Raw genomic sequence first — 27,389 nt, 5'->3', positions numbered from 1 at the left:
AAAAATACCTGAGACCCCCAGGAAATATCTGAGACCCCCAGAAAAACATGTGAGACCCCCAGAAATCACCTGAAACCCCTGGGAAAATACCTGAGACCCCCAGAAAAACATGTGAGACCCCCAGAAATCACCTGAAACCCCTGGGAAAATACCTGAGACCCCCAGAAAAACATGTGAGACCCCCAGAAATCAATTGAGACCCCCAGAAAATCACCCAAGACCCTCAGGAAAAATACCCGAGACCCCCCCCAAAAATACCAGAGACCCTCAGGAAATCACCTGAAACCCCCAGAAAATACCTGAGACCCCCGGGGAAAATCCCCTGAGACCCCCTGAAAATCACCCAAGACCCTCAGGAAAACACCCGAGACCCCCCAAAAATCACTCAAGACCCTCAGGAAATCATCTGAGACCCCCAGAAAATCCCCAAGACCCCCAGGAAACACGGGAAGGGTCCCGGGGACACCAAAGCTCCACTCAAGTTGTCTTTATTTGGGGGGGGGGCGCGGCCGGGGGGGTCCTGAGTGGGGCAATAAATAACCCCCCCCCCTCACCCTGAGCAGTGTCTGACAGTGAACGGGGGGGGTCCCGAAATTTGGGGGGTCCCGGGAGTTTGGGGGGGTCCCAGAATTGGGGGGGTCCTGGGAAAGTTGGGGGTCCCAAAATTCGGGGGGTCCCAGAATTGGGGGGGTCCCGGGAATTCGGGGGGTCCTGGGAATTTGGGAGTCCTGGGAGTTTGGGGGGGTCCCGGGAATTGAGGGGTCCCGGGAGTTTGGGGGTCCTGGGAGTTTGGGGGGGGGGTCCCAAAATTCGGGGGGGTCCCGGGAGTTTGGGGGGGTCCCAGAATTCGGGGGGTCCTGGGAGTTTGGGGGGTCCCGGGAGTTGGGGGGGGTCCCAAAATCTTGGGGGTCCCAGAATTCGGGGGGTCCCGGGAGTTTTGGGGGAGTCCCAGAATTCGGGGGGTCCCGGGAGTTTTGGGGGTCCCGGAGTGTGTGTGTGTGTGGGGGGGGGGGGCAGCAGTGACCCAAACCAGCCCCAATTTGAGGAGGGGGCAGTGCCCTCAGCCCCCCCCCGGAGCCGCGGGGCCGTTCCAGTGTTTTTGGGGAGGGGTCTCGGGGGTCTCACAGCAGAACGAACTCCTCCGAGTTGGGTTTTTTGGGGCGCTTCCCCCGGCGGGGGAGGGGAGGGGGCGGCCCGGGGGGGGGGTCCAGGGCTTGGTCCTGAGCGAGACCCTCGGCCAGGGTGAAGATGGGGTACCGGGGGGGGGCCAGCACCTGGGAAGGGAAATTGGGGAGGGGTCAGCGCCTGGGAAAGGGAAATGGGGGGGGGGAAAGGGAAACTGGGGAGGGGCCAGCACCTGGGAAGGGAAATTGGGGAGGGGTCAGCACCCGGGAAAGGGAAATGGGGGGGGCCAGGACCTGGGAAAGGGAAATTGGGGAGGGGTCAGCGCCCGGGAAAGGAAAATGGGGGAGGAAAAGGGAAACTGGGGAGGGGTCAGCACCCAGGAAAGGGAAATGGGGGGGGGGGAAAGGGAAATTGGGGAGGGGTCAGCAGTGGGAAAAGGGAAATTGGGGGGCCAGGACCTGGGAAAGGGAAATTGGGGAGGGGTCAGCACTGGGAAAAGGGAAAATGGGGGGGGAGAAGTGAAATGGGGAGGGGTCAGCACAAGGGAAAAGGGAAATTGGGGGGGGGTCAGCAGCAGGAAAAGGGAATTGGGGAGGGGTCTGCAGCAGGGAAAGGGAAATGGGGGGGGAAAGGGAAATTGGGGAGGGGTCAGCACCTGGGAAAGGGAAACTGGGGGGGGAAAGGGAAATGGGGGGGGGTCAACACAAGGGAAAAGGGAATTGGGGAGGGGTCAGCAGCAGAAAAAAGGAATTGGGGAGGGGTCAGCAGCTGGGAAAGGGAAATTGGGGAGGGGTCAGCACCTGGGAAAGGGAAATGGGGGGGGGAAAGGGAAATTGGGGAGGGGTCAGCAGTGGGAAAAGTGGGGTCAGCGGTGGGAAAAGGAAATTGGGGGGGGGTCAGCAGCAGGAAAAGGGAACTGGGGGGGGGGTCAGCAGCAGGAAAAGGGGGCACGGCGCCCCCCGAGCCCCCCGACTCACCCGGGCCAGGTCCCCCCAGAGCTGCCCCAGCTCCGTCCCGCGCGCGTAGAACCCGAGGGTGCAGCTGGGGTCCATCCTCCCAAAGGGCATTTTCCGCGGGAAGCAGCAGTGGAACGACTTTTGGGGGGTCAAAACCAACATTTGGGGGGGGGGTCCCACCTCGCTGACCCCCCCCCCGAAGGGGATTTTGGGGGGGGCACCCACCTGGAGAGGGAAATCCTCGCGGGTGGGGTCCACGCAGGGCTGGCAGAGGTGCGGGTCCAGGTAGAGCAGGGAATCACCTGGGGAGGGGGCACGGAGGGGTCGGGACCCCCGGGGACACCCCCGGGACCCCCCCGGGGACACCCCCGGGACCCCCCCCGGGACCCCTCCCGCGGGATCGGTACCTTGGAAGCCGAGGAAGAAGAGCGAGTGCCGGGGCTTGCCGCCGATGATGCCGAGGCAGGAGCGGAGCTGCAGCAGCGACTGGGGGGGGGGCACGGTGACACCGGGAACGGGAACGGGAACGGGAGAGGGAACGGGAACGGGGCCGGGAACGGGGGGAACGGGAATGGGAACGGGAATGGGAGCGGGAACGGGATCAGGAATGAAAACGGGAATGGGAACGGGAATGAGGGAACGGGAACGGGAGCGGGAGTGGGAGCGAGACCGGGAACGGGAATGGGAACGGGAATGGGAATGGGAACGGGGAATGGGAGCGGGACCGGGTGAACGGGAGCGGGAGAGGGAACGGGATCGGTACGGGGAACGGGAATGGAATGGGAGCGGGAACGCGGCCGGGAGAGGGAACGGGAATGAGAACGGGAGCGGGAATGGGAACGGGAACGGGATCGGTACCGGGAATGGTACCGAGATCGTATCGGGATCAGTACGGGGATCAAGATCGGCACCGGGATCAGGAAAGGCACCGGAACTGGACCGGGATCGGGAACGGGAGCAGCACCGGGAGCGGCACCGGGATTCGTACCGGGATCGGTACGGGGATCGTTATCGGGAAAGGCACCGGGATCAGCACTGGGAACGGTACCGGGAACGGCACCAGGATTGGGAACGACACCGGGATTGAGAACGGCACCGGGATTGGCGCCGGGATCGGTACTGGATCGGAACTGGGATTGGTACGGGGATCGGCACCGGGACCGGCACCGGGAGCGCCCCCAGACCCACCTTGACGCACTCCACGTACACCGGGTTCAGGTTCTCGCCCCCCAAGCGCGCCGGGACCAGCAGGATGAGCCCGCGGGGCTGTTCCGGTTCCGGTGCTCCCGGTCCCGGTGTTCCCAATCCCGGCATTCCCGGTGATCCCGACGTTCCTGGAGCTCCCGGTTTTCCCGGTCCCGGTGTCCGCCGGAGCTCCCGGTGTCCCGTGCCTCGATGTTCCGTGTCCCGGCGCTCCCGGTCCCGGCATTCCCGGTGTTCCCGGTCCCGGTGTTCCCGGTCCCGGTGTTCCCGGTCCCGGTGTTCCCGGAGCTCCCGGTCCCCGGTGTTCCCGGTCCCGGTGTTCCCGGAGCTCCCGGTCCCGCCGTCCCCCCATCACGGTCGCCCCTCACCAACCTGGCCACATCCCCTTTGTACACTACAAAAAAAAGGGGAGGGGGCTGCTCATTCCGTGCCCCCCAAACCCCCCCTGACCCCCCCCCCAAACCGGGACCCCCCCCGGTTCCCCCGGTACCGGTGCAATCCTGGGCCACACGGCGAGCCCGGGGGGTCTCCGCGCACGACTCCACGGCCCCCCTGAGCGGGACGGGAACGGTGGGTCCGGGGGGTCCCGCCGTGCCCCCCGAGCCCCCTCGGGGGTCCCCCCGAGCCCCCCCCCGGTGCCGCTCACCGGAGCAGGTGGGCGGCGATGGCGGGGCCGAACCAGTCGCCGGCGCTGCGGCCGAACTCCCGGCCCAGCTGCACCAGCCGGTGGATGCCGAACGGGGCGCGGGGGTGGTCGCAGAACCACGACACGATGGCGCGGTGCCGCCGCTCCCGCCTCCCGGGGGGCGACCGGGGGGTCCCGGGGGCTGTCCCGAGCGGTCCCGTGCCCGTTCCGGGGGGTCCGGGGTTGTTCCAGGGGGTCCCGGGGCTCTCCCGAGGGGTCCCGTGCCCGTTCCGGGGGGTCCCGGGGCTGTTCCAGGGAGTCCCGGGGCTGTCCCGAGGGTCTCGTTCCCGTTTCAGGGGGGTCCCAGGGCTGTTCCAGGGGGTCCCGTGCCCGTTCCAGGGGGGCCTGGGGTTGTTCTGGGGGGTCCCGTGCCCGTCCCGGGGGGTCCTGAAGCTGTCCCAGGGGCTCCCGGGACTGTCCCGAGGGGTCCCGGGGTTGTTCCAGGGGGTCCCGCGTCCCCCCCGGAGCGCTCCGTGGTCCATCCTGGGGGGTCCCTGCCCATTCTGGGGGGGTCTCGTCCACCCTGGAGGGTCCTGGCTCCATCCCGGGGGGTCCTGGCTCCATCCCGGGGGGTCCCGCGTCCTCCCGGGGGGCCGCACTGTCCGTCCTGGGGGATCCGTGTCCGTCCCGGGGGACCCTCGCTCCATCCAGGGGGGTCGTGTCCATCCTGGGGGGTCCTGGCTCCGTCCCTGGGGGTCCCGTGCCCGTCCCGGGGGGTCCCGGTGTCCATCCTGGGGGGTCCTGGCTCCGTTCTGGGGGGTCCCGTGCCCGTCCTTGAGGGTCCTGCGCCCGTCCCGGGGGGTCCCCGCGCCCGTCCCGGGGGGGTCCTGGCTCCGTTCTGGGGGGTCCCGTGCCCGTTCCCCCTTGGGGGTCCCGCGCCCGTCCCGGGGGGTCTCGGCTCCTGCGGGCCCCCCCCCGCTCCGGGCTCCAGCGGCGCCTCCGGCCACATCCAGTCTGGAACGGAGGTTGCGGTGGCTGGGGCGGGTCCCGGCGCGGGGCGGGGGTCCCGGCCCCTGGGCGGGGGTCCTCACCGCGGCCCAGCAGGTGCAGCAGCAGCCCCTGGGCCAGCAGCATCTGCGCGCTGCGCAGCGTGCAGCCCCAGCCGCAGTCCGAGGTGCGCGCCGTGCCCGGCAGCGCCGGGAAGCCGCTCCGGTACGTCAGCCACAGGCGGGAGCGGAAATCGCGCCGGGAACCGGGCCAGCTCCTCTGGGGGGGGGAGAGAGGCCGTGCGAGACCCCCGGGGCGGCACCGGGGACCCCCGAGACCGCCGGGACCGACCTGAGACCCCCGGGGCGGCACCGGGACCCCCAGGGATGGCGCTGAGACCCCCCGGGACTGCGCTGGGACCCTTGGGTCCCCTGGGACCGACCTGAGACACCCAGGACTGCCCTGGGACCCCCGGGACCGACCTGAGACCCCCGGGGCGGCACCGAGACCCCGGGATGGCACCGAGACCCCCCAGGATTGCACTGGGACCACCGGGGCGGCACCGAGACCACCAGGATGGCACTGAGACCCCTGGGACCAGCCTGAGACACCTGGGACCCCCGGGACTTCCCTGAGACCCCCGGGATTGCACTGAGACCCCCCGGGACTGCACTGGGACCCCCAGGACTGACCTGAGACCCCCGGGATTGCACTGGGACCCCCCAGGACTGACCTGAGAGCCCCAGAACTGCACCGGACCCCCGGGACCCCCGGGACTGCACTGAGACCCTCGGGAGCCCCCTGGGGACCCCCGGGATTGCACTGAGACCCCTGAGACCCCCGGGACCACTCTGAGACCCCCGGGACCCCCGGGACTGCCCTGAGATCCCCGGGACCCCCCTCGGACCCCCCAAATCCCCCCCAGATCCCCCCAAATCCCCTCCACGGACCCCCCCCCCCACCGGGAGCAGGAATGTCCCCGGTTCTCGGTGGGGGATCAAAGGGGGGTGGGCGCCCCCCCGAGCCCCCCCCCCGAGCCCCCCGGCCGGGGTCCCGCTCACCCCCGCTGCCCGGGCTGTAGACCCTCCCCAGCAGGTGCAGGGGGTCCCGAGGGCTGAAGTGGGGGCGCGGGCCGCAGCGTCCAGCCTGGGGGGGCACGGGGGTCAGGGCGGAGCCGGGACCCCCGGACCCCGAAACCCCCAACCCTGGGACCCCCCACCCCCGAAATCACGGGACTCCAACCCCCGAAATCCCGGGACCACCCGAACCCAGGACCCCCCAATCCGGGACCCCCGAACCCCCAAATCCCGGGACCCCCGAAATCCCCAACCCGTGACCCCCGAAATCCCGGGACCCCCAAATCCCGGGACCCCCGGACCCGGGACCCCCGATCCTTGAAATCCCGGGGACCCCCGCGACTCCCGAACTTCGGGACCCCCAAAACCCCGGACCCCGAACTCGGGACCCCCGAACCCCGGGACCCCCAAATCCCGGGACCCCCGAACCCCCGAATCCCCCGATATTCCCGGTGTCCCGGTATCCCATTCCCGTATCCTGTTCCCGGTGTCCCCGGTAGCGCTGTATTCCCGATATCCCGGTGTCCCGGTATCCCGTTCCGGTATTCCCGGTTCCCCCGGTGTCCGATATCCCGGTATTCCGGTATCCCGGTATTCCCGGTTCCCCGGTATTCCCGGTGTCCCGATATCCCGGTACCCCGTTATCCCGTTCCCTGTATTCCCGGTATTCCCGGTGTCCCGCTATCCCCGTTCCCGGTATCCCCGGTATCCCGGTTCCCCGGTATTCCGGTGTCCCGGTATTCCCGGTGTTCCCGGTGTTCCCGGTGTCCCGATATCCCCGGTATTCCCGGTTCCCGGTATCCCCGGTATTCCCGGTTCCCGGTATCCCGGTATTCCCGGTTCCCCGGTATCCCGGTTCCCCGGTATCCCCGTTATCCGTTCCCGGTATCCCCGGCATCCCGTTCCCGGTATCCCGGTGTTCCCGGTGTTCCGGCGCTCCCGGCTCCCACCGTATCTGACGCTGTTCCAGGCCGCCATCACGCGGCGCCGCACGCGCTGCCCGCCCCGCTCGGGCCCGCCCGGGGCTCCCGGGGCCGCTCCCGGGGCCGGGGCCGCTCCCGGGGGGGGTCCCGGGCCCGGGGGGGGTCCCGGTCCTGCCCCCCCCCCGCTCATGGCGGCGGCGGCGCGCGGGGGGGGCGGGGCCCCGCGGGGGGGCGGGGGCCAAACCGGCAGCGCAAAGAAAGGAGGCGGAGCCCAAAGTAGGGGGGCGTGGTCAGCACGAGTGGGCGCGGCCATGCAAATTACCCGCGTGTGGGCGTGGTCAGGGCGAGTGGGCGGAGACTCGGGGGGGTCCCGGGGATATTTTGGGTTCCCGGGGGGCGTTTTGGGGTCATTTGGGGAGATTTTGGGGTCCCCGGGGGCTCTCGGGGACATTTTGGGGTCCCGGGGGCGTTTTGGGGTCCCGGGGGAGTTTTGGGGTCCCAAGGGGGGTCCCCGGGGGGGTCGGGGGCGTTTTGGGGTCACGGGGAGGGGTCCCGGAGGGGGTCCCGAGGACATTTTGGGGTTATTTGGGGACTTTGGACCCCCGGGGACTCTCGGGGACATTTTGGGGTCCCAGGGGGGGTCCCGGAGGAGTTTTGGGGTCCCCGGGGTGGACTCTTATTGAGGCGAGGGGGCGTGTCCGTGACGTCACGGGGCGTGGCCCGGGCTCTTATCGTGGCGGGGGCTCCCGCGCTGCTTAGTCACGGCCCCTCCCCCCCCCGCCCCCCCCCGGGGCCGCGGCGCGAACGGTGAGACCCCAAAATACCCGAAAACACCCCAAAAAACCCCCCCGGGACCCCCCCCCGAGACCCCCGGTGAGGTGCCCCGGAACAGTCCCGGAATAGCCCCAAAACAGCCCCAAAACAGCCCTGAAACAGCCCCGGAATAGTCCCGGAATAGCCCCAAAATAGCCCCAAAACAGCCCCAAAAAAATCCTGAAACAGCCCCCAAAACAGCCCCGGAACAGCCCAAAAAAAACCCCCAAAACAGCCCAGAAAGAGCCTCAAAATAACCCAAAACAGCCCCAAAAAAAATCCCGAAACAGCCCCAAAAACAGCCCCGGAACAGCCCCAAAATAACCCCAAAATAGGCCCGGAATAGCCCCGAAATAGTCCCCAAAAAATCCCAAAACGACCCAGAAAGAGCCCCAAAATAATCCCGGAACAACCCCAAATATAACCCCAAAATAACCCCAAATATAACCCCAAAATAACCCCAAATATAACCCCAAAATAACCCCAAAATAACCCCAAAATAACCCCAAATATAACCCCAAAATAACCCCAAATATAACCCCAAAATAACCCCAAATATAACCCCAAAATAACCCCAAAATAACCCCAAAATAACCCCAAAGCAGCCCTGAAATAATCCTGAAATAGCCCCGAAACAGCCCCAAAATAATCCCGGAACAGCCCCAAAATAACCCCAAAATAGCCCCAAAATAGTCCCGGAATAGTCCCAAAAAATCCCCAAAATAGGCTCAAAACAGCCCCAAAATAATCCTGAAATAGCCAAAACCAGCCCCGAAATAATCCTAAAATAACTCCGAAATAGGCCCAGAACAGCCCAGAAAGGGCCCCAAAATAATCCTGAAATAGCCCCAAAATAACCCCAAAATAACCCCAAAAATAGCCCCAAAACAGCCCCAAAATAGGCCCGAAATAGACCCAAAATAGGCCCAAAACAGCCCCCAAATAATCCTGAAATAGCCCCAAAATAACCCTAAAGTGACCCCAAAATACCCCAAACCAAACCCCGACCCCCGCTGAGACCCCCGGGGGTGCCCAGAAATGTCCCTGGGGTGTTTGGGGGGGGGGCTGTGTCCCCCTGCCCACGCTGCGTGCCTCAGTTTCCCCACTCCAACCCCTTCAAATCCCATTCCAGGGGGTCCTGTGCCCCTCCGTGCCTCAGTTTCCCCCGTTCTAACCCCCCCAAATTCCACTCCAGGGAGTCCTGTTCCTTTCTGTGCCTCAGTTTCCCCACTCTAACCCCCCCAAAAACCATTCCAAGGGGTCCTGTGCCTCAGTTTCCCCACTCTAACCACCCCAAATCCCATTCCTGTCCCCGTCCCCACCCTCTGTGCCTCAGTTTCCCCACTCTAACCCCCCCCCAAAATCCCATTCCAGGGGGTCCTGTGCCCCTCCGTGCCTCAGTTTCCCCACTCTAACCCCATTTTTCTCTCCCCAAATCCCACTCCACGGAGTCCTGTCCCCTTCTGTGCCTCAGTTTCCCCACTCTAACCCCGTTTTTCTCCTCCCAAATCCCATTCCTGTCCCCCTGCCCACTCTCTGTGCCTCAGTTTCCCCCCTCTAACCCCATTTTTTTCCCCCCACAGCCTCTCCACCCCACCATGGCCGCCTGTCCCACCATGCCCAGTCCCTCCCCACCACCCCCAGAGTGCCCGGCCGAGGTGACGCCTTCCTCCTCCTCCTCCTCCTCCTCCTCGCCCCCGCCGTGCCGCTACACGCTGTCCGAGCACCCCGCGGCCGCGCTGGCGGCCATGAACGAGCTGCGCCTGCAGGGCCTGCGTGCCTCAGTTTCCCCCGTTCTAACCCCCCATAACAACCCCGTAACCCATTCCTGAGAGATCCTGTGCCCCTCCGTGCCTCAGTTTCCCCACTCTAACCCTGTTTTTCTCCTCCCAAATCCCATTCTTGTCCCACTTCCCACACTCTGTGCCTCAGTTTCCCCACTCTAACCCCATTTCTCTCCCCCCGCAGCCTTTCCACTACCCCAAATTCCACTCCAGGGAGATCCTGTCCCCCTCCGTGCCTCAGTTTCCCCACTCTAACCCTCTCAAATCCCATTCCTGTCCCCCTCCCCACAATCCGTGCCTCAGTTTCCCCACTCTAACCCCATTTTTCTCCCCCTACAGCCTTTCCACTACCCCAAACCCCACTCCATGGAGATCCTGTGCCACTCCGTGCCTCAGTTTCCCCACTCTAACCCCATTTCTCTCCCCCTAAATTCCATTCCTGTCCCCTCCACACCCTCCATGCCTCAGTTTCCCCACTCTAACCCTCTCAAATTCCACTCCAGGGAGATCCTGTGCCCCTCTATGCCTCAGTTTCCCCACTCTAACCCCCCCAAATCCCATTCCAGGGGGTCCTGTCCCACTCCGTGCCTCAGTTTCCCCACTCTAACCCCATTTTTTTCCCCCCACAGCCTCTCCACCCCACCATGGCCGCCTGTCCCGCCATGCCCAGTCCCTCCCCACCGCCCCCCGAGTGCCCGGCCGAGGTGACGCCTTCCTCCTCCTCCTCCTCCTCCTCCTCGCCGTCCCCGCCGTGCCGCTACACGCTGTCCGAGCACCCCGCGGCCGCGCTGGCGGCCATGAACGAGCTGCGGCTGCAGGGCCGCCTGCGTGCCTCAGTTTCCCCCGTTCTAACCCCCCATAACAACCCCGTAACCCATTCCAGGGGGTCCTGTCCCACTCCGTGCCTCAGTTTCCCCACTCTAACCCCCCATAACAACCCCATATTCCATTCTAGGGTGATCCTGTGCCCTTCTGTGCCTCAGTTTCCCCACTCTAACCCTGTTATTTTACCCCTAAATCCCATTCCTGTCCCCGTCCCCACCCTCCGTGCCTCAGTTTCCCCACTCTAACCCCCCATAACAACCCCATAACCCATTCCAGGGGGTCCTGTGCCCTTCTGTGCCTCAGTTTCCCCATTCTAACCCCCCCAAAATCCCATTCCAGGGGGTCCTGTGTCCCTCCGTGCCTCAGTTTCCCCCGTTCTAACCCCCCCAAATTCCACTCCAGGGAGATCCTGTGCCCCTCCGTGCCTCAGTTTCCCCACTCTAACCCCCCCAAATCCCATTCCAGGGGGTCCTGTGCCCTTCTGTGCCTCAGTTTCCCCACTCTAACCCCCCCAAATCCCATTCCTGTCCCCCTCCTCACACTCCGTGCCTCAGTTTCCCCACTCTAACCCCATTTTTTTCCCCCCACAGCCTCTCCACCCCACCATGGCCGCCTGTCCCAGTCCCTCCCCACCTCCCCCAGAGTGCCCGGCCGAGGTGACGCCTTCCTCCTCCTCCTCCTCGTCGCCCCCGCCGTGCCGCTACACGCTGTCCGAGCACCCCGCGGCCGCGCTGGCGGCCATGAACGAGCTGCGGCTGCAGGGCCGCCTGCGTGCCTCAGTTTCCCCCGTTCTAACCCCCCATAACAACCCCGTAACCCATTCCAGGGGGTCCTGTCCCACTCCGTGCCTCAGTTTCCCCACTCTAACCCCCCATAACAACCCCATATTCCATTCTAGGGTGATCCTGTGCCCTTCTGTGCCTCAGTTTCCCCACTCTAACCCTGTTATTTTACCCCTAAATCCCATTCCTGTCCCCGTCCCCACCCTCCGTGCCTCAGTTTCCCCACTCTAACCCCCCATAACAACCCCATAACCCATTCCAGGGGGTCCTGTGCCCTTCTGTGCCTCAGTTTCCCCATTCTAACCCCCCCAAAATCCCATTCCAGGGGGTCCTGTGTCCCTCCGTGCCTCAGTTTCCCCCGTTCTAACCCCCCCAAATTCCACTCCAGGGAGATCCTGTGCCCCTCCGTGCCTCAGTTTCCCCACTCTAACCCCCCCAAATCCCATTCCAGGGGGTCCTGTGCCCTTCTGTGCCTCAGTTTCCCCACTCTAACCCCCCCAAATCCCATTCCTGTCCCCCTCCTCACACTCCGTGCCTCAGTTTCCCCACTCTAACCCCATTTTTTTCCCCCCACAGCCTCTCCACCCCACCATGGCCGCCTGTCCCAGTCCCTCCCCACCTCCCCCAGAGTGCCCCGGCCGAGGTGACGCCTTCCTCCTCCTCCTCCTCGTCGCCCCCGCCGTGCCGCTACACGCTGTCCGAGCACCCCGCGGCCGCGCTGGCGGCCATGAACGAGCTGCGGCTGCAGGGCCAGCTGTGCGATGTCACGCTGCGCGTGCGGCACCGGCGCGACGCGGCGCCCACCGAGCTGCGGGCGCACCGCGTGGTGCTGGCGGCCGCCAGCCCCGTGTTCCGCGCCATGTTCACGGCCGGGCTGCGCGAGCGGGGCCTGGCCGAGGTGCCCATCGAGGGCGTGCAGCCGCGCGCCATGGAGCGCCTGGTGGAGTTCGCCTACACGGCCGCCGTGGCCGTGGGCGAGCGCTGCGTGCTGCCGCTGCTGCACGGCGCCCTCATGTACCAGGTGGGACAGGGCGTTATTCATTGGGTTGGGTGTTGATTGGAATAATTAATTTGGTTGGGTGTTGATTGGAATGACTAATTGGGTTGGGTGTTGGAGTGGGGTCATTTGTTGGGGTTTGGTCATTTGTGGTGGATTTGGGGCTGTGGAATTGTTCACTGCCTTGGGTGTTGAGTGGAAGAATTCATTGGGTTGGGTGTTGGTTGGAATAATTAATTTGATTAGGGCTGCATGGAATTGTTCATTGGGTTGGGGGTTGATTGGAATGATTAATTTGGGTGTTGGAGTGGAAGAATTAATTGCCTTGGGTGTTGGAGTGGGGTTTGGTCAGTTGTGGTGGTTTGGGGCTGCGTGGAATTGTTCATTGCCTTGGGTGTTGAGTGGAAGAATTCAGTGGGTTGGGTGTTGATTGGAATGATTAATTTGGTTGGGTGTTGATTGGAATGATTAATTTGGTTGGGTGTTGGAGCGGGGTTTGATAATTTCTGCTGGTTTTGGGGCTGTGGAATTGTTCATTGGGTTGGTGTTGAATGGAATTGTTCATTGGGTTGGGTGTTGATTGGAATAATTAATTTGATTAGGGCTGCGCGGGATTGTTCATTGGGTTGGTGTTGATTGGAATGATTAATTTGGTTGGGTGTTGGAGTGGGGTCACTTGTTGGGGTTTGGTCATTTGTGGTGGATTTGGGGCTGTGGAATTGTTCACTGCCTTGGGTGTTGAGTAGAAGAATTCAGTGGGTTGGGTGTTGCGTGCGGTTTGGTCATTTGTGCTGGGTTTGGTGTTGATTGGAATAATTAATTGGGTTGGGTGTTGGAGTTGGGTTTGGTCATTTGTGGTGGTTTTGGGGTTGTGTGGAATTGTTCACTGCCTTGGGTGTTGAGTGGAATTCTTCGTTGGGTTGGGTGTTGATTGGAATGATTAATTTGATTAGGGCTGCATGGAATTCTTCATTGGGTTGGGGGTTGATTGGAATGATTAATTTGGGTGTTGGAGTGGAAGAATTAATTGCCTTGGGTGTTGGAACGGGGTTTGGTCATTTGTGGTGGTTTTGGGGTCGTGTGGAAATCATTGTGTTGGGTGTTGAGTGGAATTCTTCGTTGGGTTGGGTGTTGATTGGAATAATTAATTTGGTTGGGGGTTGATTGGAATGACTAATTGGGTTGGGTGTTGGAGTGGGGTCATTTGTTGGGGTTTGGTCATTTGTGGTGGATTTGGGGCTGCATGGAATTGTTCATTGGGTTGGGTGTTGATTGGAAGAATTCATTGGGTTGGGTGTTGGAGTGGAAGAATTCATTGTGTTGGTTGTTGAGTGGAAGAATTAATTTGGGTGTTGGAGCGGGGTTTGATAATTGTAATAGTTTTGGGGTTGTGTGGAATGATTAGTTTGGTTGGGTGTTGGAGCAGGGTTCGGTCATTTGTGGTGGTTTTGGGGTCATGTGGAATTCATTGCCTTGGGTGTTGAGTAGAAGAATTCAGTGGTTGGGTGTTGATTGGAATGATTAATTTGGTTGGGTGTTGATTGGAATGATTAATTGGGTTGGGTGTTGGAGTGGGGTCATTTGTTGGGGTTTGGTCATTTGTGGTGGATTTGGGGCTACGTGGAATTGTTCATTGGGTTGGTGTTGAATGGAATTGTTCATTGGGTTGGGTGTTGATTGGAATAATTAATTTGATTAGGGTTGCGCGGGATTGTTCATTGGGTTGGTGTTGATTGGAATGATTAATTTGGTTGGGTGTTGGAGTGGGGTCACTTGTTGGGGTTTGGTCATTTGTGGTGGATTTGGGGCTGTGTGGAATTCATTGCCTTGGGTGTTGAGTAGAAGAATTCAGTGGGTTGGGTATTGATTGGAATAATTAATTTGGTTAGGTGTTGATTGGAATGATTAATTTGTTTGGGTGTTGATTGGAATAATTAATTTGGTTGGGTGTTGATTGGAATGATTAATTTTGTTGGGTGTTGGAATGGGGTTTGGTCATTTGTGGTGGATTTGGGGTTGTGTGGTCTTGATAAACTCCATAATTGACAGAAGTATTGATAAACTCCCCAATTGACAGAATGATTGATAAACTCCAAAATTCACAGAATGATTGATAAACTCAATAATTAATGGAATGATTGATAAACTCCAGAATTCACAGAATTATTGAGAATCTCCCAAATTGACAGAATGACTGAGCAGCTCCATAATTGACAGAATTACTGATAAACTCCCAAATTGACAGATTGATTGATCAACTCCATAATTGACTGAATTATTGATAATCTCCATAATTCACAGAATGATTGATAAACTCCCCAATTGACAGAATTATTGACAAACTCCCCAATTGACAGAATGATTGATAAACTCCAAAATTCACAGAACGATTGATAAACTCAATAATTAATGGAATGATTGAGAAACTCCAAAATTGACAGGATTTTTGATAAACTCCAAAACTCACAGAATTATTGATAAGCTCCCCAGTTCCCAGAATTTTTGGTAAGCTCCCCCCTTGGCAGGTGGACGCCGTGGTGGGGGCCTGCTGTGCTTTCCTGGGGGGGCAGCTGCACCCCAGCAACGCCATCGGCATCGCGGCGCTGGCCGAGCGCCTGGGCTGCCAGGAGCTGCTGCAGAGGGCCCGCGAGTACATCTACATGAACTTTGCTGAGGTAACGGGGATTTGGGGGGATTTTGGGGGGTTTTCAGGGGTTTTGGGGGGGTTTCAGGGGGTTTGGGGGTCCTGTGAGCAATGGGGGTACACCACGGAGGGAGCTGCTGCAGAGGGCCCGCGAGTACATCTACATGAACTTTGCTGAGGTAATGGGGGATTTGGGGGGATTTTGGGGGGTTTTCAGGGATTTTGGGGGGTTTTAAGGGGTTTTGGGGGGGTTTCAGGGCATTTGGGGGGTTTTTAGGGGGTCCTGTCAGCAATGGGGGGATAATCCCCTCACTTTTTCCCCCCCAGGTCTCCAAGCAGGAGGAGTTCCTGTCCCTCTCCCACTGTTATGATGCCATTTTTGGGTTGTTTTTGAGCAGTTTTTTACCAATTTTGACATTTTTCCCGCAGGTCTCCAAGCAGGAGGAGTTCCTGTCCCTGTCCCACTGCCAGTGTATCATTTTTTGGGTTATTTTTTGAGCTGATTTTTACCAATTTCTCCCCATTTCCCGCAGGTTTCCAAGCAGGAGGAGTTCCCACTGCCAGTATATAATTTTTGGGTTAGTTTTTGAGCTGTTTTTTACCAATTTCTCCCCATTTCCCCAGGTGTCCAAGCAGGAGGAGTTCCTGTCCCTGTCCCACTGTTATGATGCCATTTTTGGGTTGTTTTTGCCAGTTTTGATCATTCTCTCACCTTTTTCTCCCCATTTCCCCCAGGTCTCCAAGCAGGAGGAGTTCCCACTGCCAGTATAGCATTTTTTGGGTTGGTTTTGAGCCGATTTTTACCAATTCTCCCATTTTTCCCCAGGTCTCCAAGCAGGAGGAGTTCCTGTCCCTGTCCCACTGCCAGTATATCATTTTTGGGTTATTTTTTGAGGTGTTTTTTACCAATTTTTACCAATTTCTCCCCATTTCCCGCAGGTCTCCAAGCAGGAGGAGTTCCTGTCCCTGTCGCACTGCCAGTATATCATTTTTGGATTGTTTTTTGAGCCAATTTTTACCAATTTCTCCCCATTCCCCCAGGTCTCCAAGCAGGAGGAGTTCCTGTCCCTGTCGCACTGCCAGTATATAATTTTTTGGTTGTTTTTGAGCAGTTTTTTACCAATTCTGACATTTCTCCCCAGGTCTCCAAGCAGGAGGAGTTCCTGTCCCTGTCCCACTGTTAGGATATAATTTTTTGGTTGTTTTTGAGCCGATTTTTACCAGTTTCTCCCCATTTCCCCAGGTCTCCAAGCAGGAGGAGTCCCTGTCCCTGTCCCACTGTTAGGATATAATTTTGGGCCTGGTTTTGAGCAGTTTTTTACCAATTTCTCCCCATTCCCCCAGGTCTCCAAGCAGGAGGAGTTCCTGTCCCTGTCCCACTGCCAGTGTATCATTTTTTGGGTTATTTTTTGAGCTGATTTTTACCAATTTCTCCCCATTTCCCGCAGGTCTCCAAGCAGGAGGAGTTCCCACTGCCAGTATATAATTTTTGGGTTAGTTTTTGAGCTGTTTTTTACCAATTTCTCCCCATTTCCCCAGGTGTCCAAGCAGGAGGAGTTCCTGTCCCTGTCCCACTGTTATGATGCCATTTTTGGGTTGTTTTTGCCAGTTTTGATCATTCTCTCACCTTTTTCTCCCCATTTCCCCCAGGTCTCCAAGCAGGAGGAGTTCCCACTGCCAGTATAGCATTTTTTGGGTTGGTTTTGAGCCGATTTTTACCAATTCTCCCATTTTTCCCCAGGTCTCCAAGCAGGAGGAGTTCCTGTCCCTGTCCCACTGCCAGTATATCATTTTTGGGTTATTTTTTGAGCTGTTTTTTACCAATTTTTACCAATTTCTCCCCATTTCCCGCAGGTCTCCAAGCAGGAGGAGTTCCTGTCCCTGTCGCACTGCCAGTATATCATTTTTGGATTGTTTTTTGAGCCAATTTTTACCAATTTCTCCCCATTCCCCCAGGTCTCCAAGCAGGAGGAGTTCCTGTCCCTGTCGCACTGCCAGTATATAATTTTTTGGTTGTTTTTGAGCAGTTTTTTACCAATTCTGACATTTCTCCCCAGGTCTCCAAGCAGGAGGAGTTCCTGTCCCTGTCCCACTGTTAGGATATAATTTTTTGGTTGTTTTTGAGCCGATTTTTACCAATTTCTCCCCATTTCCCAGGTCTCCAAGCAGGAGGAGTCCCTGTCCCTGTCCCACTGTTAGGATATAATTTTGGGCCTGGTTTTGAGCCAATTTTTACCAATTTCTCCCCATTTCCCGCAGGTCTCCAAGCAGGAGGAGTTCCTGTCCCTGTCGCACTGCCAGTATATCATTTTTTGGGTTAGTTTTGAGCAGTTTTTTACCAATTTTGACTTTTTTCCCGCAGGTCTCCCAGCAGGAGGAGTTCCTCTCCCTCTCCCACTGTTATGATGCCATTTTTGGATTGTTTTTGAGCCGATTTTTACCAATTTCTCCCCATTCCCCCAGGTCTCCAAGCAGGAGGAGTTCCCACTGCCAGTATATCATTTTTTGGTTGTTTTTGACCCGATTTTTACCAATTCTCCCATTTCCCCCAGGTCTCCAAGCAGGAGGAGTTCCTGTCCCTGTCGCACTGTTAGGATATAATTTTGGGCCTGGTTTTGAGCCGATTTTTACCAATTTCTCCCCATTTCCCAGGTCTCCAAGCAGGAGGAGTTCCTGTCCCTGTCCCACTGTTAGGATATAATTTTGGGCCTGGTTTTGAGCCGATTTTTACCAATTTCTCCCCATTTCCCAGGTCTCCAAGCAGGAGGAGTTCCTGTCCCTGTCGCACTGTTAGGATATCATTTTTTGGTTGTTTTTGAGCCGATTTTTACCAATTTCTCCCCATTTCCCAGGTCTCCAAGCAGGAGGAGTCCCTGTCCCTGTCCCACTGTTAGGATATAATTTTGGGGCTGGTTTTGAGCTGATTTTTACCAATTCTGACATTTCTCCCCAGGTCTCCAAGCAGGAGGAGTTCCTGTCCCTGTCGCACTGCCAGCTGGCCGCCCTGCTGAGCCGCGACGAGCTGAACGTGCGCGGCGAGTGCGAGGTGTTCCAGGCGTGCCTGGCCTGGGTGCAGCAGGACCGCGCCGCCCGCGCCCCGTTCCTGCCCGCGCTGCTGCGCGCCGTGCGCTGCCACGCGCTCCCGCCGCGCTTCCTCCGCGCCCAGCTCCGCCGCCGCCACCATCGGCCGCGACGCCCTGCGCTACCTGGCCCAGGTGTTCCGCGAGCTCTCCCTGCACAGACCCTCCGGGGACCACCCCCCCGGCAGGACCCCCGGGGTCCGGCAGCTGATCTACGCGGCCGGGGGGTACCTGGGGAGGTCGGTGGGCACGCTGCAGGCGCTGGAGCCCGAGGGAGGGCGGTGGGTGAGGCTGGCGGAGATGGAGACGCCGCGCTCCGGCCTGGGGGGCTGCGTGGTCGGGGGGCTTTTCTACGCCGTGGGGGGCAGGAACAACTCGGCCGAGGGGAACACGGACTCGGCGGCCGTGGATTGCTCAACCCCGTGAGCGGGCGCTGGGCGCCCTGCGCGCCCATGAGCGTGCCCAGGAACAGGATCGGGGTGGGCGTCATCGACGGGCTCATCTACGCCGTGGGGGGGTCGCACGGGGCACGCACCTGCGCTCCGTGGAGAGGTGAGGGGGGAAATGGGGCTGGGGGGGCAAATATTGGGGGTGGGGGGGTGTGGGGATGGGGGTAAAAAGGGATGGGGGGACAAGGGGGGGGTCGCACGGGGGCACGCACCTGCGCTCCGTGGAGAGGTGAGGGGGGGAAATGGGGCTGGGGGGGCAAATATGGGGGTGGGGGGCAAATATGGGGGTGGGGGGGATGTGGGGATGGGGGAAAATGGGGGATGGGGGTAAAAAGGGGAATGGGGGGGTCGCAGGGGGGGATGCACCTGCGCTCCGTGGAGAGGTGAGGGGCTTGGGGGGCAAAATATGGGGATGGGGGGGATGTGGGGATGGGGTAAAAAGGGGAATGGGGGGGTTGCAGGGGGGCACACACCTGCGCTCCGTGGAGAGGTGAGGGGGGAGATGGGGGGTGGGAAATGGGGGGGAAATTTGGGGATGGGGGTATAAATGGGGGATGGGGAAAATGGGGGATGGGGGGGTAAAAAGGGGCTGGGGGGTAAAAAGGGATGGGGGGACAAGGGGGGGTCGCATGGGGGGATGCACCTCTGCTCCGTGGAGAGGTGAGGGGGCGAAATGGGGATTGGGGGGCAAATATGGGGGTGGGGGGCGTGTGGGAGGTGGGGAGGAAATGGGGATGGGGTAAAAGGGGATGGGGGTTAAAGGAGATGGGGGGAAATGGGGTGGGGGGAAATATGGGGATGGGGGGAAATGGGGGGTGCGGGGGAGATGGGGGGTGAGAGGGGGAAATATGGGGGTGGGGGGGAAATGGGGGGTAAAAAGGGGATGGGGGTAAAAAGGGATGCGGGGGGAAATGGGGGGTGGGGGGCGTCTCACAGTGGGGTTTGTGGGGGTCTCACCATGGGGTCTGTGGGATCCTGGGGTCTCACAGTGGGTCTGGGGGTCTCACCGTGGGGTCTGTGGGATCCTGGGGGTCTCACTGTGGGGTCTGGGGGCTCTCACAGTGGGGTCTGGGTGGCCGGGGGCTCTCACCATGGGGTCTGGGGGCTCTCACAGTGGGGTTTGCGTCTCTTTGGGGGTCTCACAATGGGGTCTGTGGGATCCTGGGGCTCTCACAGTTGGGATTTAGGGGCTCTCACCGTGGGGTTTTGGGGGCACTCACAGTGGGGTTTGTGGGATCCTGAGGCTCTCACTGTGGGGTTTGTGCCCCTTTGGGGGTCCACCGTGGGTTTTAGGGGGGGATCTCTCACACTGGGGTCTGGGGCTCTCACTGTGGGGTTTGGGGGTCTCACCATGGGGTCTATGCCCCTTTGGGGCTCTCACCGTGGGGTCTGTGGTGTCCTGGGGCTCTCACAGTGGGGTTTGTGCCCCTTTGGGGGTCTCACAGTGGGGTCTGGGGCTCTCACAGGGTCTGGGGGTCTCACAGTCGGGTTTGGAGCTCTCACCGTGGGGTCTGGGGGCTCTCACCGTGGGGTTTGTGCCCCTTTGGGGGCTCTCACTGTGGGGTCTGGGGGCTCTCACCGTGGGGTCTGTGCCCCTTTGGGGCTCTCACAGTGGGTCTGGGGGCTCTCACCGTGGGGTCTGGGGGCTCTCTCACCGTGGGGTCTGTGCCCCTTTGGGGCTCTCACAGTGGGTCTGGGGGCTCTCTCACCGTGGGGTTTGTGCCCCTTTGGGCGTCTCACAGTGGGTCTGGGGGCTCTCACCGTGGGGTTTGTGCCCCTTTGGGGCTCTCACAGTGGGTCTGGGGGTCTCACCGTGGGGTTTGTGGGATCCTGGGGTCTCATGCCCCTTTGGGGGTCTCACAGTGAGGTCTGGGGTTCTCACCGTGGGGTTTGTGGGATCCTGGGTGTCTCACCGTGGGGTTTGTGCCCCTTTGGGCGTCTCACAGTGGGTCTGGGGGTCTCACCGTGGGGTTTGTGGGATCCTGGGGTCTCACAGTGGGTCTGGGGGCTCTCACCATGGGGTTTGTGCCCCTTTGGGGCTCTCACAGTGGGTCTGGGGGCTCTCACCGTGGGGTTTACCCCCCTCCGGGTGGTCCCAGCCCCCTGAGCCCCCCGGCCCCCCAGGTACGAGCCCGAGCGGGACGCGTGGGCGCCCGTGGCCCCCATGGGCACGCGGCGCATCGGGCTGGGCGTGGCCGTGCTGCACCGCCTGCTCTACGCCGTGGGGGGCTTCGACGGCAGCGCCCCGCCTGCGCTCGGCCGAGCGCTACCACCCCGAGAGGGACAGCTGGCAGCCCATCCCCCCCATGGCCGCCGTCCGCAGCGGCGCAGGTGGGGCTGGGGAGGGGGCCCCGAGGGGTTTGGGGGGTCCTAGAGAGGTCTCAGAGGGGTTTGGGGGGGATTGGGGGAGATTTGGGGGGTCCTGGAGGGGTCTCAGAGGGGTTTGGGGGGGATTGGGGGGGTCCTGGAGGGGCTTGGGGGGGATTTAGGGGGTCGTGGATGGGTTTCAGAGGGGTTTGGGGGGTCCTGGAGGGGTCCCAGAGGGGTTTGGGGGAGATTTGGGAGCTCCTGCAGGGGTTTGGGGGTCCTGGAGGGGCTTCAGAGGGGTTTGGGGGAGATTGGGGGGGACCTGGAGGGGTTTGGGGGCAGTTTGGGGGGTCCTGGAGGGGTTTCACAGGGGCTTGGGGGGTCCTGGAGGGGGTCCCAGAGGGGTTTGAGGAGGATTTGGGGGAGTTCGGGGGCATTTGGGAAGGGTCCGGGAGCATTTGGGAGGGGTCCAGGTGGGGCTGGGGGTGTCGGGAGGGTCCTGGAGGGGCTTCAGAGGGGTTTGGGGGGGATTTGGGGGGTCCTGAAGGGGTCTCAGAGGGTTTTGGGTGTCCTAGAGGGGCTTCAGAGGGGTTTGGGGGGGATTTGGGGGAAGTTTGGGGGGTCCTGGAGGGGTCTCAGAGCGGTTTAGGGGCGATTTGGGGGTCCTGGAGGGGATCTGTGTCAGGGCAGGGTTTTGGGTCGGTTTAGGGACATTTTTGTGTCGTTTTTGGGATATTTTTCTCTGTGGATTTCCAGGGGTTTCTGGGGGGTTTCCGGGGGCGCTCATTCCGATTTTGGGGGTCCCCCAGGGGTGTGTCCCCTCGGGATCTGTGTCAGGGCAGGGTTTTGGGGTGGCCTCTCTGCTTTTGGCTCATTTTTGGGTCATTTTTTGTCGTTTTTGGGCCGTTTTTCCTGTGAGTTTCTGGGGGGTCTCTGGGGGTTTCTGGGGGCGCTCATTCCCATTTTGGGGGTCCCCCAGGGGTGTGTGCCCTCGGGAACTGCCTGTACGCCATGGGGGGCTACGATGGCACCCAGCAGCTGAGCAGCGCCGAGCGCTTCCAGCCCGACACCGACACCTGGAGCTTCGTGGCACCCATGGGACACCGCAGGAGCGCCCTGGGCGCCACGGCCTTCCGGGGCAGGATCTACGTGCTGGGTAGGGGGCTTTGGGGGGGGTTTGGGGGGTCATTGAGGGGCATTTGGGGGGTCCTGGGGGTCATTGAGGGGTCCTGGGAGGGGTTTGAGGGGTCCTAGGGGCGTCATTGAGGGGTCTTGGGGGGCATTGAGGAGTCCTAGGGGGGTATTAAGGGGTCATTGAGGGGTCCTGGGGGGCATTGAGGGGTCCTGGGGGTCATTGAGGGGTCCTGGCGGGGTGTTTGAGGGGTTTTTGGGGGGCTTTGGGTCTGGGGGACACCGCAGGAGCGCCCTGGGCGCCACGGCCTTCCGGGGCAGGATCTACGTGCTGGGTAGGGGGGCTTTTGGGGGGGGTTTTGGGGGTCATTGAGGGGCATTTGGGGGGTCCTGGGGGTCATTGAGGGGTCCTGAGGGGCATTGAGGGGTCCTAGGGGGGCATTGAGGGGTTTTTGGGGGACTCCAAGGGTCTGCTTGGGGCCTGAAGGGGTCTAGGGGGGCATTGAGGAGTCTTGGGGGTCATTGAGGGGTCCTGGGGTGGGGTTTGAGGGGTTTTTGGGGGATTCTTGGGGTCTCTTTGGGGTCTGGGGGACACCGCAGGAGCGCCCTGGGGGCATTTCTGGGGGGTTTTTGAGAGGGTTTTTGGGGATTTCTGGAGATTTTTGGGGGGTTTTGGGGGGTTTCTGGGGGAGTTTCCTGGCGATCTCTGGTGATGTTTCTTGAGGTTTTTTTGGGGGTCTCTGGGGGCGTTTCTGGGGTTTTTTTTTGTGGGGGTTTCTGAGAGGTTTTTTTTGGGATTTCTGGAGATTTTTTTTGGGGGATTTTTGGGCAGTCTCTGGGGGGTTTCTAGGCGGTCTCCTGGAGGGGTTTCTGGGGTTTTTTTTGGGGGGTTTCTGGAGGCGTTTATGGGGTTTTTTTGGGGGGGTTTCTGCGAGGTTTTTCTGGGGGGGTCCCAGCCGTTTCTCCCCCCCGGGCAGGGGGCTACAACGGCCATTCCTTCCTGGACTCGGTGGAGTGCTCCTTGGGGGGGGTTTGGGGGATTTTCTGGGTGGTCTCTGGAAGGTTTCTGAGAGGGTTTTTTGAGGGATTTTTTGGGGTTTTTTTTTGGGATTTCTGGGTTTTTTTTTTGGCAGTTTCAGGGGGTCTCGGGGGGGGTTTTTTGGGGGGATTTCTGCGAGGTTTTTCTGGGGGGTTTTTGGGGGTTTCTGGGGGGGTCCCAGCCGTTTCTCCCCCCCGGGCAGGGGGGCTACGACGGCCACTCCTTCCTGGACTCGGTGGAGTGCTACGACCCCGAGGCCGACGCGTGGACCGAGGTGACCCCGATGCCCTCGGGGCGCAGCGGGCTGGGGGTGGCCGTCACCATGGAGCCCTGCCACCCCCAGGAGACCCCCCCCGAGGACGAGGACCCCTCCCCGGGCGGGCCCTGCTGACCCCGGCGCCGCCGGGGGGGGGTCCTGGGTGTGGGAGGGGGGCTCCGGGTGCAGCCCCGCACCCGAAATTCCAGAATCTTCCCCCCAGCCCATCCCCCACCGGCGGCGGATTGAGGGGTGCGGGGGGGGGGGGGCAATGCCAATGAGACCCCCCCCCAAAAAAAGCTCAGAGGATTTTCCCTGCCAGGTTTTGAGGCCGGGTTGGTTTTGCCAGATTGAGGAATAAGAGATTTGTGATTTATGATTTTGCTGGTTGATTGCCAGATTGAGGAATAAAGAGATTTGTGATTTAATGGGGAGGGGTCTCCAGGGTTTGAGGCTCACTGGGCAGCACCGGGGGTCTCTGGGGGTCTCCACTGGGTGGGCACCAAGCTCACAGGACTTTTCCCTGCCAGGTTTTGAGGTCAGGTTGATTGATTTTGTCGATTGCCAGATTGAGGAATAAAGAGATTTGTGCTTTAATGGGGAGGGGTCTCCAGGGTTTGAGGCTCACTGGGCAGCACCGGGGGTCTCCGGGGGTCTCCAATGGGTGGGCACCAAGCTCTCAGGACTTTTCCCTGCCAGGTTTTGAGGCCGGGTTGGTTTTAATTGATTACCAAATTGAGGAATAAAGAGATTTGTGCTTTAATGGGGAGGGGGTCTCCAGGGTTTGAGGAGGGGGGTCACGGTGCCAGCGGCTCGCTGGGCAGCACCGGGGGTCTCCGGGGTCTCCACTCGGTGGGCACCAAGCCCCAGAGGAAGTCGCTGACGAAGGTCCCCGAGTGCTGGGCCCCGTCCATGTCCAGGGGCACGGCGATGTCGGGGCCGTAGTGAACTGGGGAGGGGGCAAAACGGGGGGGTCAGGGGTGGGGAGGGGTCCTGGGGGTGTTTTTTGGGGGGTTTTGGGGGCGCTCACCCCCTCGGATCCGCCCGGGCTCGGCGCTGCAGTCCCAGTCGATCCGGCTGATCTCGTAGTAGAGCTGTGCCACGTACCTGGGGGGGGGTTTGGGGGGCTTCAGGGGGGGGTTTTGGGGTCTCACGGGGTGGCTTTGGGGGTCTCCGTGCCCACTCACACGTCAGGAAGAAGGCTGTGCTCCTCTTCCTCCTGCTGGTCCTGCTCCAGCTGCTGCAGCTGCTGCTGCAGCTCCTGCAGGGCTCGGCGCAGCGCCGTGGGGGGGTCAAGGCAAAAACCCCAAAATCCCCCTCAGACCCCCCAAAATCCACCCCCAGAACCCCAAAATGGCCCCAAAACCCTTGAGACCCCAACCCTACAGCCCCAGGGCATTGGGGTTTGTCCTTGTCCCTCTCCAGCTCCTCCAGGAGCAGAGCTGTGGGGGGGTCAAGGCAAAATGGGCACCCAAAAACCCCAAAATCCCCATCCCAGACCCCAAAATTCCCCCCCAGACCCCCCAAATCCACCCCCAGAAACCCAAATTGCCCCCCAAATCCCTCGGGACCCCCAACCCTACAGCCCCAGGACATTGGGGTTTGTCCCTGGCCCTCTCCAGCTCCTGCAGGGGCTGCAGCAGCACCGTGGGGGGGTCAAGGCAAAATGGGCACCCAAAATCCACCCCCAGAACCCCAAAATGGCCCCAAAACCCTTGAGACCCCAAACCTACAGCCCCAGGACATTGGGATTTGTCCCTGGCCCTCTCCAGCTCCTCCAAGACCCGGTGCAGTACAATGGGGGGTTCAGGACAAACTCAGCACCCAAAAATCCCAAAATCCCCATCCCAGACCCCCTAAAATCCCCCCCAGACCCCCCAAAATCCTCCCCCAGAACCCCAAAATGGCCCCAAAACCCTTGAGACCCCCAAACCTACAGCCCCAGGATATTGGGATTTGTCCCTGGCCCTCTCCAGCTCCTCCAGGGGCTGGAGCAGCACCATGGGGGGGTCAAGGCAAAATGGGCACCCAGAAACCCCAAAATCCCCATCCCAGACCCCAAAATCCACCCCTAGACCCCCCAGATCCCCCCCAAACCCCTGGGGCCCCCCGACCCTACATCCCCAGGATATTGGGACTTGTCCCTGGCGCTGCTCAGGCTCTCCTGGGCCCTGCCCAGCTCCGTGTCCAGCTCCTGCCCGCGGCCGCGGAGCCGCCGCGCCTCGGCCTGGGCGCCCTGCAGGCGGCGGCAGAGCCGGGCCTCGGCCTCCGCCAGGCCTGGGGGCAAAATGGGGGGCAAAATGGGGGCAAAACTGGGGCTGGGGGCAAAACAGGGGCTGGGGGGGTACCCAGGGGGGCAAAACGGGCTGGGGGCACAGCCACACCTCGGCCTGGGCGCCCTGGAGACGGCGGCAGAGCCGGGCCTCGGCCTCCGCCAGGCCTGGGGGCAAAACAGGGGGCAAAACGGGGGCTGGGGGCACCCAGGGGGGCAAAAGGGGGGCAAAACGGGGGCTGGGGGCACCCAGGGGGGCAAAACAGGGGGGCAAAATGGGGGCTGAGAGGTACCCAGGGGGCAAAAGGGGGGCTGGGGGTACCCAGGGGGGCAAAATGGGGGCTGAGGGGTACCCAGGGGGGAAAAATGGGGGCTGAGGGGTACCCAGGGGGGAAAAATGGGGGCTGGGGGCACCCAGGGGGGCAAAAGGGGGGCAAAACGGGGGCTGGGGGCACCCAGGGGGGCAAAAGGGGGGCAAAACTGGGGCTGGGGGCACCCAGGGGGGAAAAATGAGGGCTGGGGGCACCCAGGGGGGCAAAACGGGGGCTGGGGGCACCCAGGGGGCACCCAGAGGGGCACAAGGGGGACTGGGGGGCACTGGGGGTTGTTTTGGGGTGGATTTTTGGGGTTATTTTGGGGTATTTGGGGTCACCCACCCTGTGCCAGCTGGCGCGCCCGGCCCTGCGTGTCGCTGAGGGATTTGGGGTGGGTTTTTGGGGTGTTTTGGGGTATTTTGGGGTGTTTTGGGGTATTTTGGGGTGTTTTCTCTCACCCACCCTGTGCCAGCTGGCGCGCCCGGCCCTGCGTGTCGCTGAGGGTTTTGGGGTGGATTTTTTGGGGTATTTTGGGCTGGTTTTGGGTTATTTTCTCTCACCCACCCTGTGCCAGCTGGCGCGCCCAGCCCTGCGTGTCGCGGAGGGGTTTGGGGTGGATTTTTTGGGTTATTTAGGGCTGTTTTGGGTTATTTTCTCTCACCCACCCTGTGCCAGCTGGCGCGCCCGGCCCTGCGTGTCGCTGAGGTTTTTGGGGTGTATTTTTTTGGGGTGTTTTGGGCAGTTTTGGGTTATTTTCTCTCACCCACCCTGTGCCAGCTGGCGCGCCCGGCCCTGCACGTCGCGGAGGGGTTTGGGGTGGATTTTCTGGGGTGTTTTGGGCAGTTTTGGGTGTTTTCTCTCACCCACCCTGTGCCAGCTGGCGCGCCCGGCCCTGCGTGTCGCTGAGATTTTTGGGGTGGATTTTTGGGGTTATTTAGGGCTGTTTTGGGTCACCCACCCTGTGCCAGCTGGCGCGCCCGGCCCTGCGTGTTGCGGAGGGGTTTGGGGTGGATTTTTGGGGAGTTTTGGGGTATTTTGGGGTGTTTTGGGGTGTTTTCTCTCACCCACCCTGTGCCAGCTGGCGCGCCCGGCCCTGCGTGTCGCTGAGGTTTTTGGGGTGGATTTTTTGGGGTTATTTAGGGCTGTTTTGGGTTATTTTCTCTCACCCACCCTGTGCCAGCTGGCGCGCCCGGCCCTGCGCGTCGCGGAGGGGTTTGGGGTGTATTTTTGGGGTGTTTTGGGCAGTTTTGGGTGTTTTCTCTCACCCACCCTGTGCCAGCTGGCGCGCCCGGCCCTGCGCGTCGCGCAGGCGCCGCTTGCAGCCGCTCCCGGCGCTGCAGCCCCCGGCGCAGCAGCTCCTCGGTGCAGCCCGAGCTCAGCTCCCGCAGCAGCTCCTGGCTCAGCTCCTCCACCTCCTCCACCGGGGGGAAACTCCCGGCCGGTGGTGCTGCCTCCTGCCACGGGAACCGGGAGTGGGAACCGGGAACAGGAACGGGAACGGGAACCGGGAATGGGAATGGGAACCGGGAGTGGGAGTGGGGAACCGGGAATGGGAATGGGAACGGGAACCGGGAATGGGAATGGGAACCGGGAGTGGGAGTGGGAACCGGGAATGGGAACTGGGAACGGGAACCGGGAATGGGAACGGGGATGGGAACCGGGAATGGGAACCGGGAATGGGAACTGGGAACTGGGAGTGGGAACAGGAATGGGAACGGGAGTGGGAATGGGAACGGGAATGGGAACGGGGATGGGAACGGGGATGGGAACCGGGAGTGGGAACTGGGAACTGGGAGTGGGA

The 27,389-nt window shown here is 61.1% G+C and overlaps 2 protein-coding genes and 1 long non-coding RNA gene across 3 annotated transcripts; 2 read left to right on the top strand and 1 right to left on the bottom strand.

Annotated features, from left to right (window-relative positions):
- Nucleotides 1–912: 912 nt before the first annotated feature.
- On the bottom strand, nt 913–7,137 carry ATG4D (autophagy related 4D cysteine peptidase; the record flags this gene model as incomplete). The annotated part of the gene is given in 13 exon segments (XM_064401999.1): nt 913–1,274; nt 2,103–2,219; nt 2,307–2,383; nt 2,489–2,567; nt 3,270–3,341; nt 3,344–3,507; nt 3,547–3,678; nt 3,775–3,836; nt 3,931–4,794; nt 4,797–4,923; nt 5,001–5,175; nt 5,958–6,042; nt 6,923–7,137. Coding segments are annotated over 13 exon segments (2,322 nt in total), but the record flags the coding sequence as incomplete, so codon positions are not given.
- Nucleotides 7,138–7,644: 507 nt separating this feature from the next.
- LOC135288687 (uncharacterized) lies at nt 7,645–11,376 on the top strand. Its single transcript, XR_010351680.1, has 3 exons — nt 7,645–7,702; nt 9,292–10,196; nt 10,908–11,376. It is a non-coding gene; the product is annotated as an uncharacterized LOC135288687 (long non-coding RNA).
- Nucleotides 11,377–11,699: 323 nt separating this feature from the next.
- KEAP1 (kelch like ECH associated protein 1) lies at nt 11,700–23,381 on the top strand. Its single transcript, XM_064402047.1, is given in 10 exon segments — nt 11,700–12,120; nt 14,622–14,771; nt 17,694–17,914; nt 17,916–18,232; nt 18,235–18,348; nt 18,351–18,372; nt 20,394–20,511; nt 20,513–20,600; nt 21,556–21,733; nt 22,951–23,381. Coding segments are annotated over 10 exon segments (1,689 nt in total). The 5' UTR covers nt 11,700–11,826; the 3' UTR covers nt 23,138–23,381.
- Nucleotides 23,382–27,389: the final 4,008 nt, after the last annotated feature.

Source organism: Passer domesticus, chromosome 34, assembly GCF_036417665.1.
Source record: "Passer domesticus isolate bPasDom1 chromosome 34, bPasDom1.hap1, whole genome shotgun sequence".
NCBI classification, from domain to species: Eukaryota; Metazoa; Chordata; class Aves; order Passeriformes; family Passeridae; genus Passer; species Passer domesticus.
This window is presented reverse-complemented; position numbering and strand designations above follow the sequence as displayed.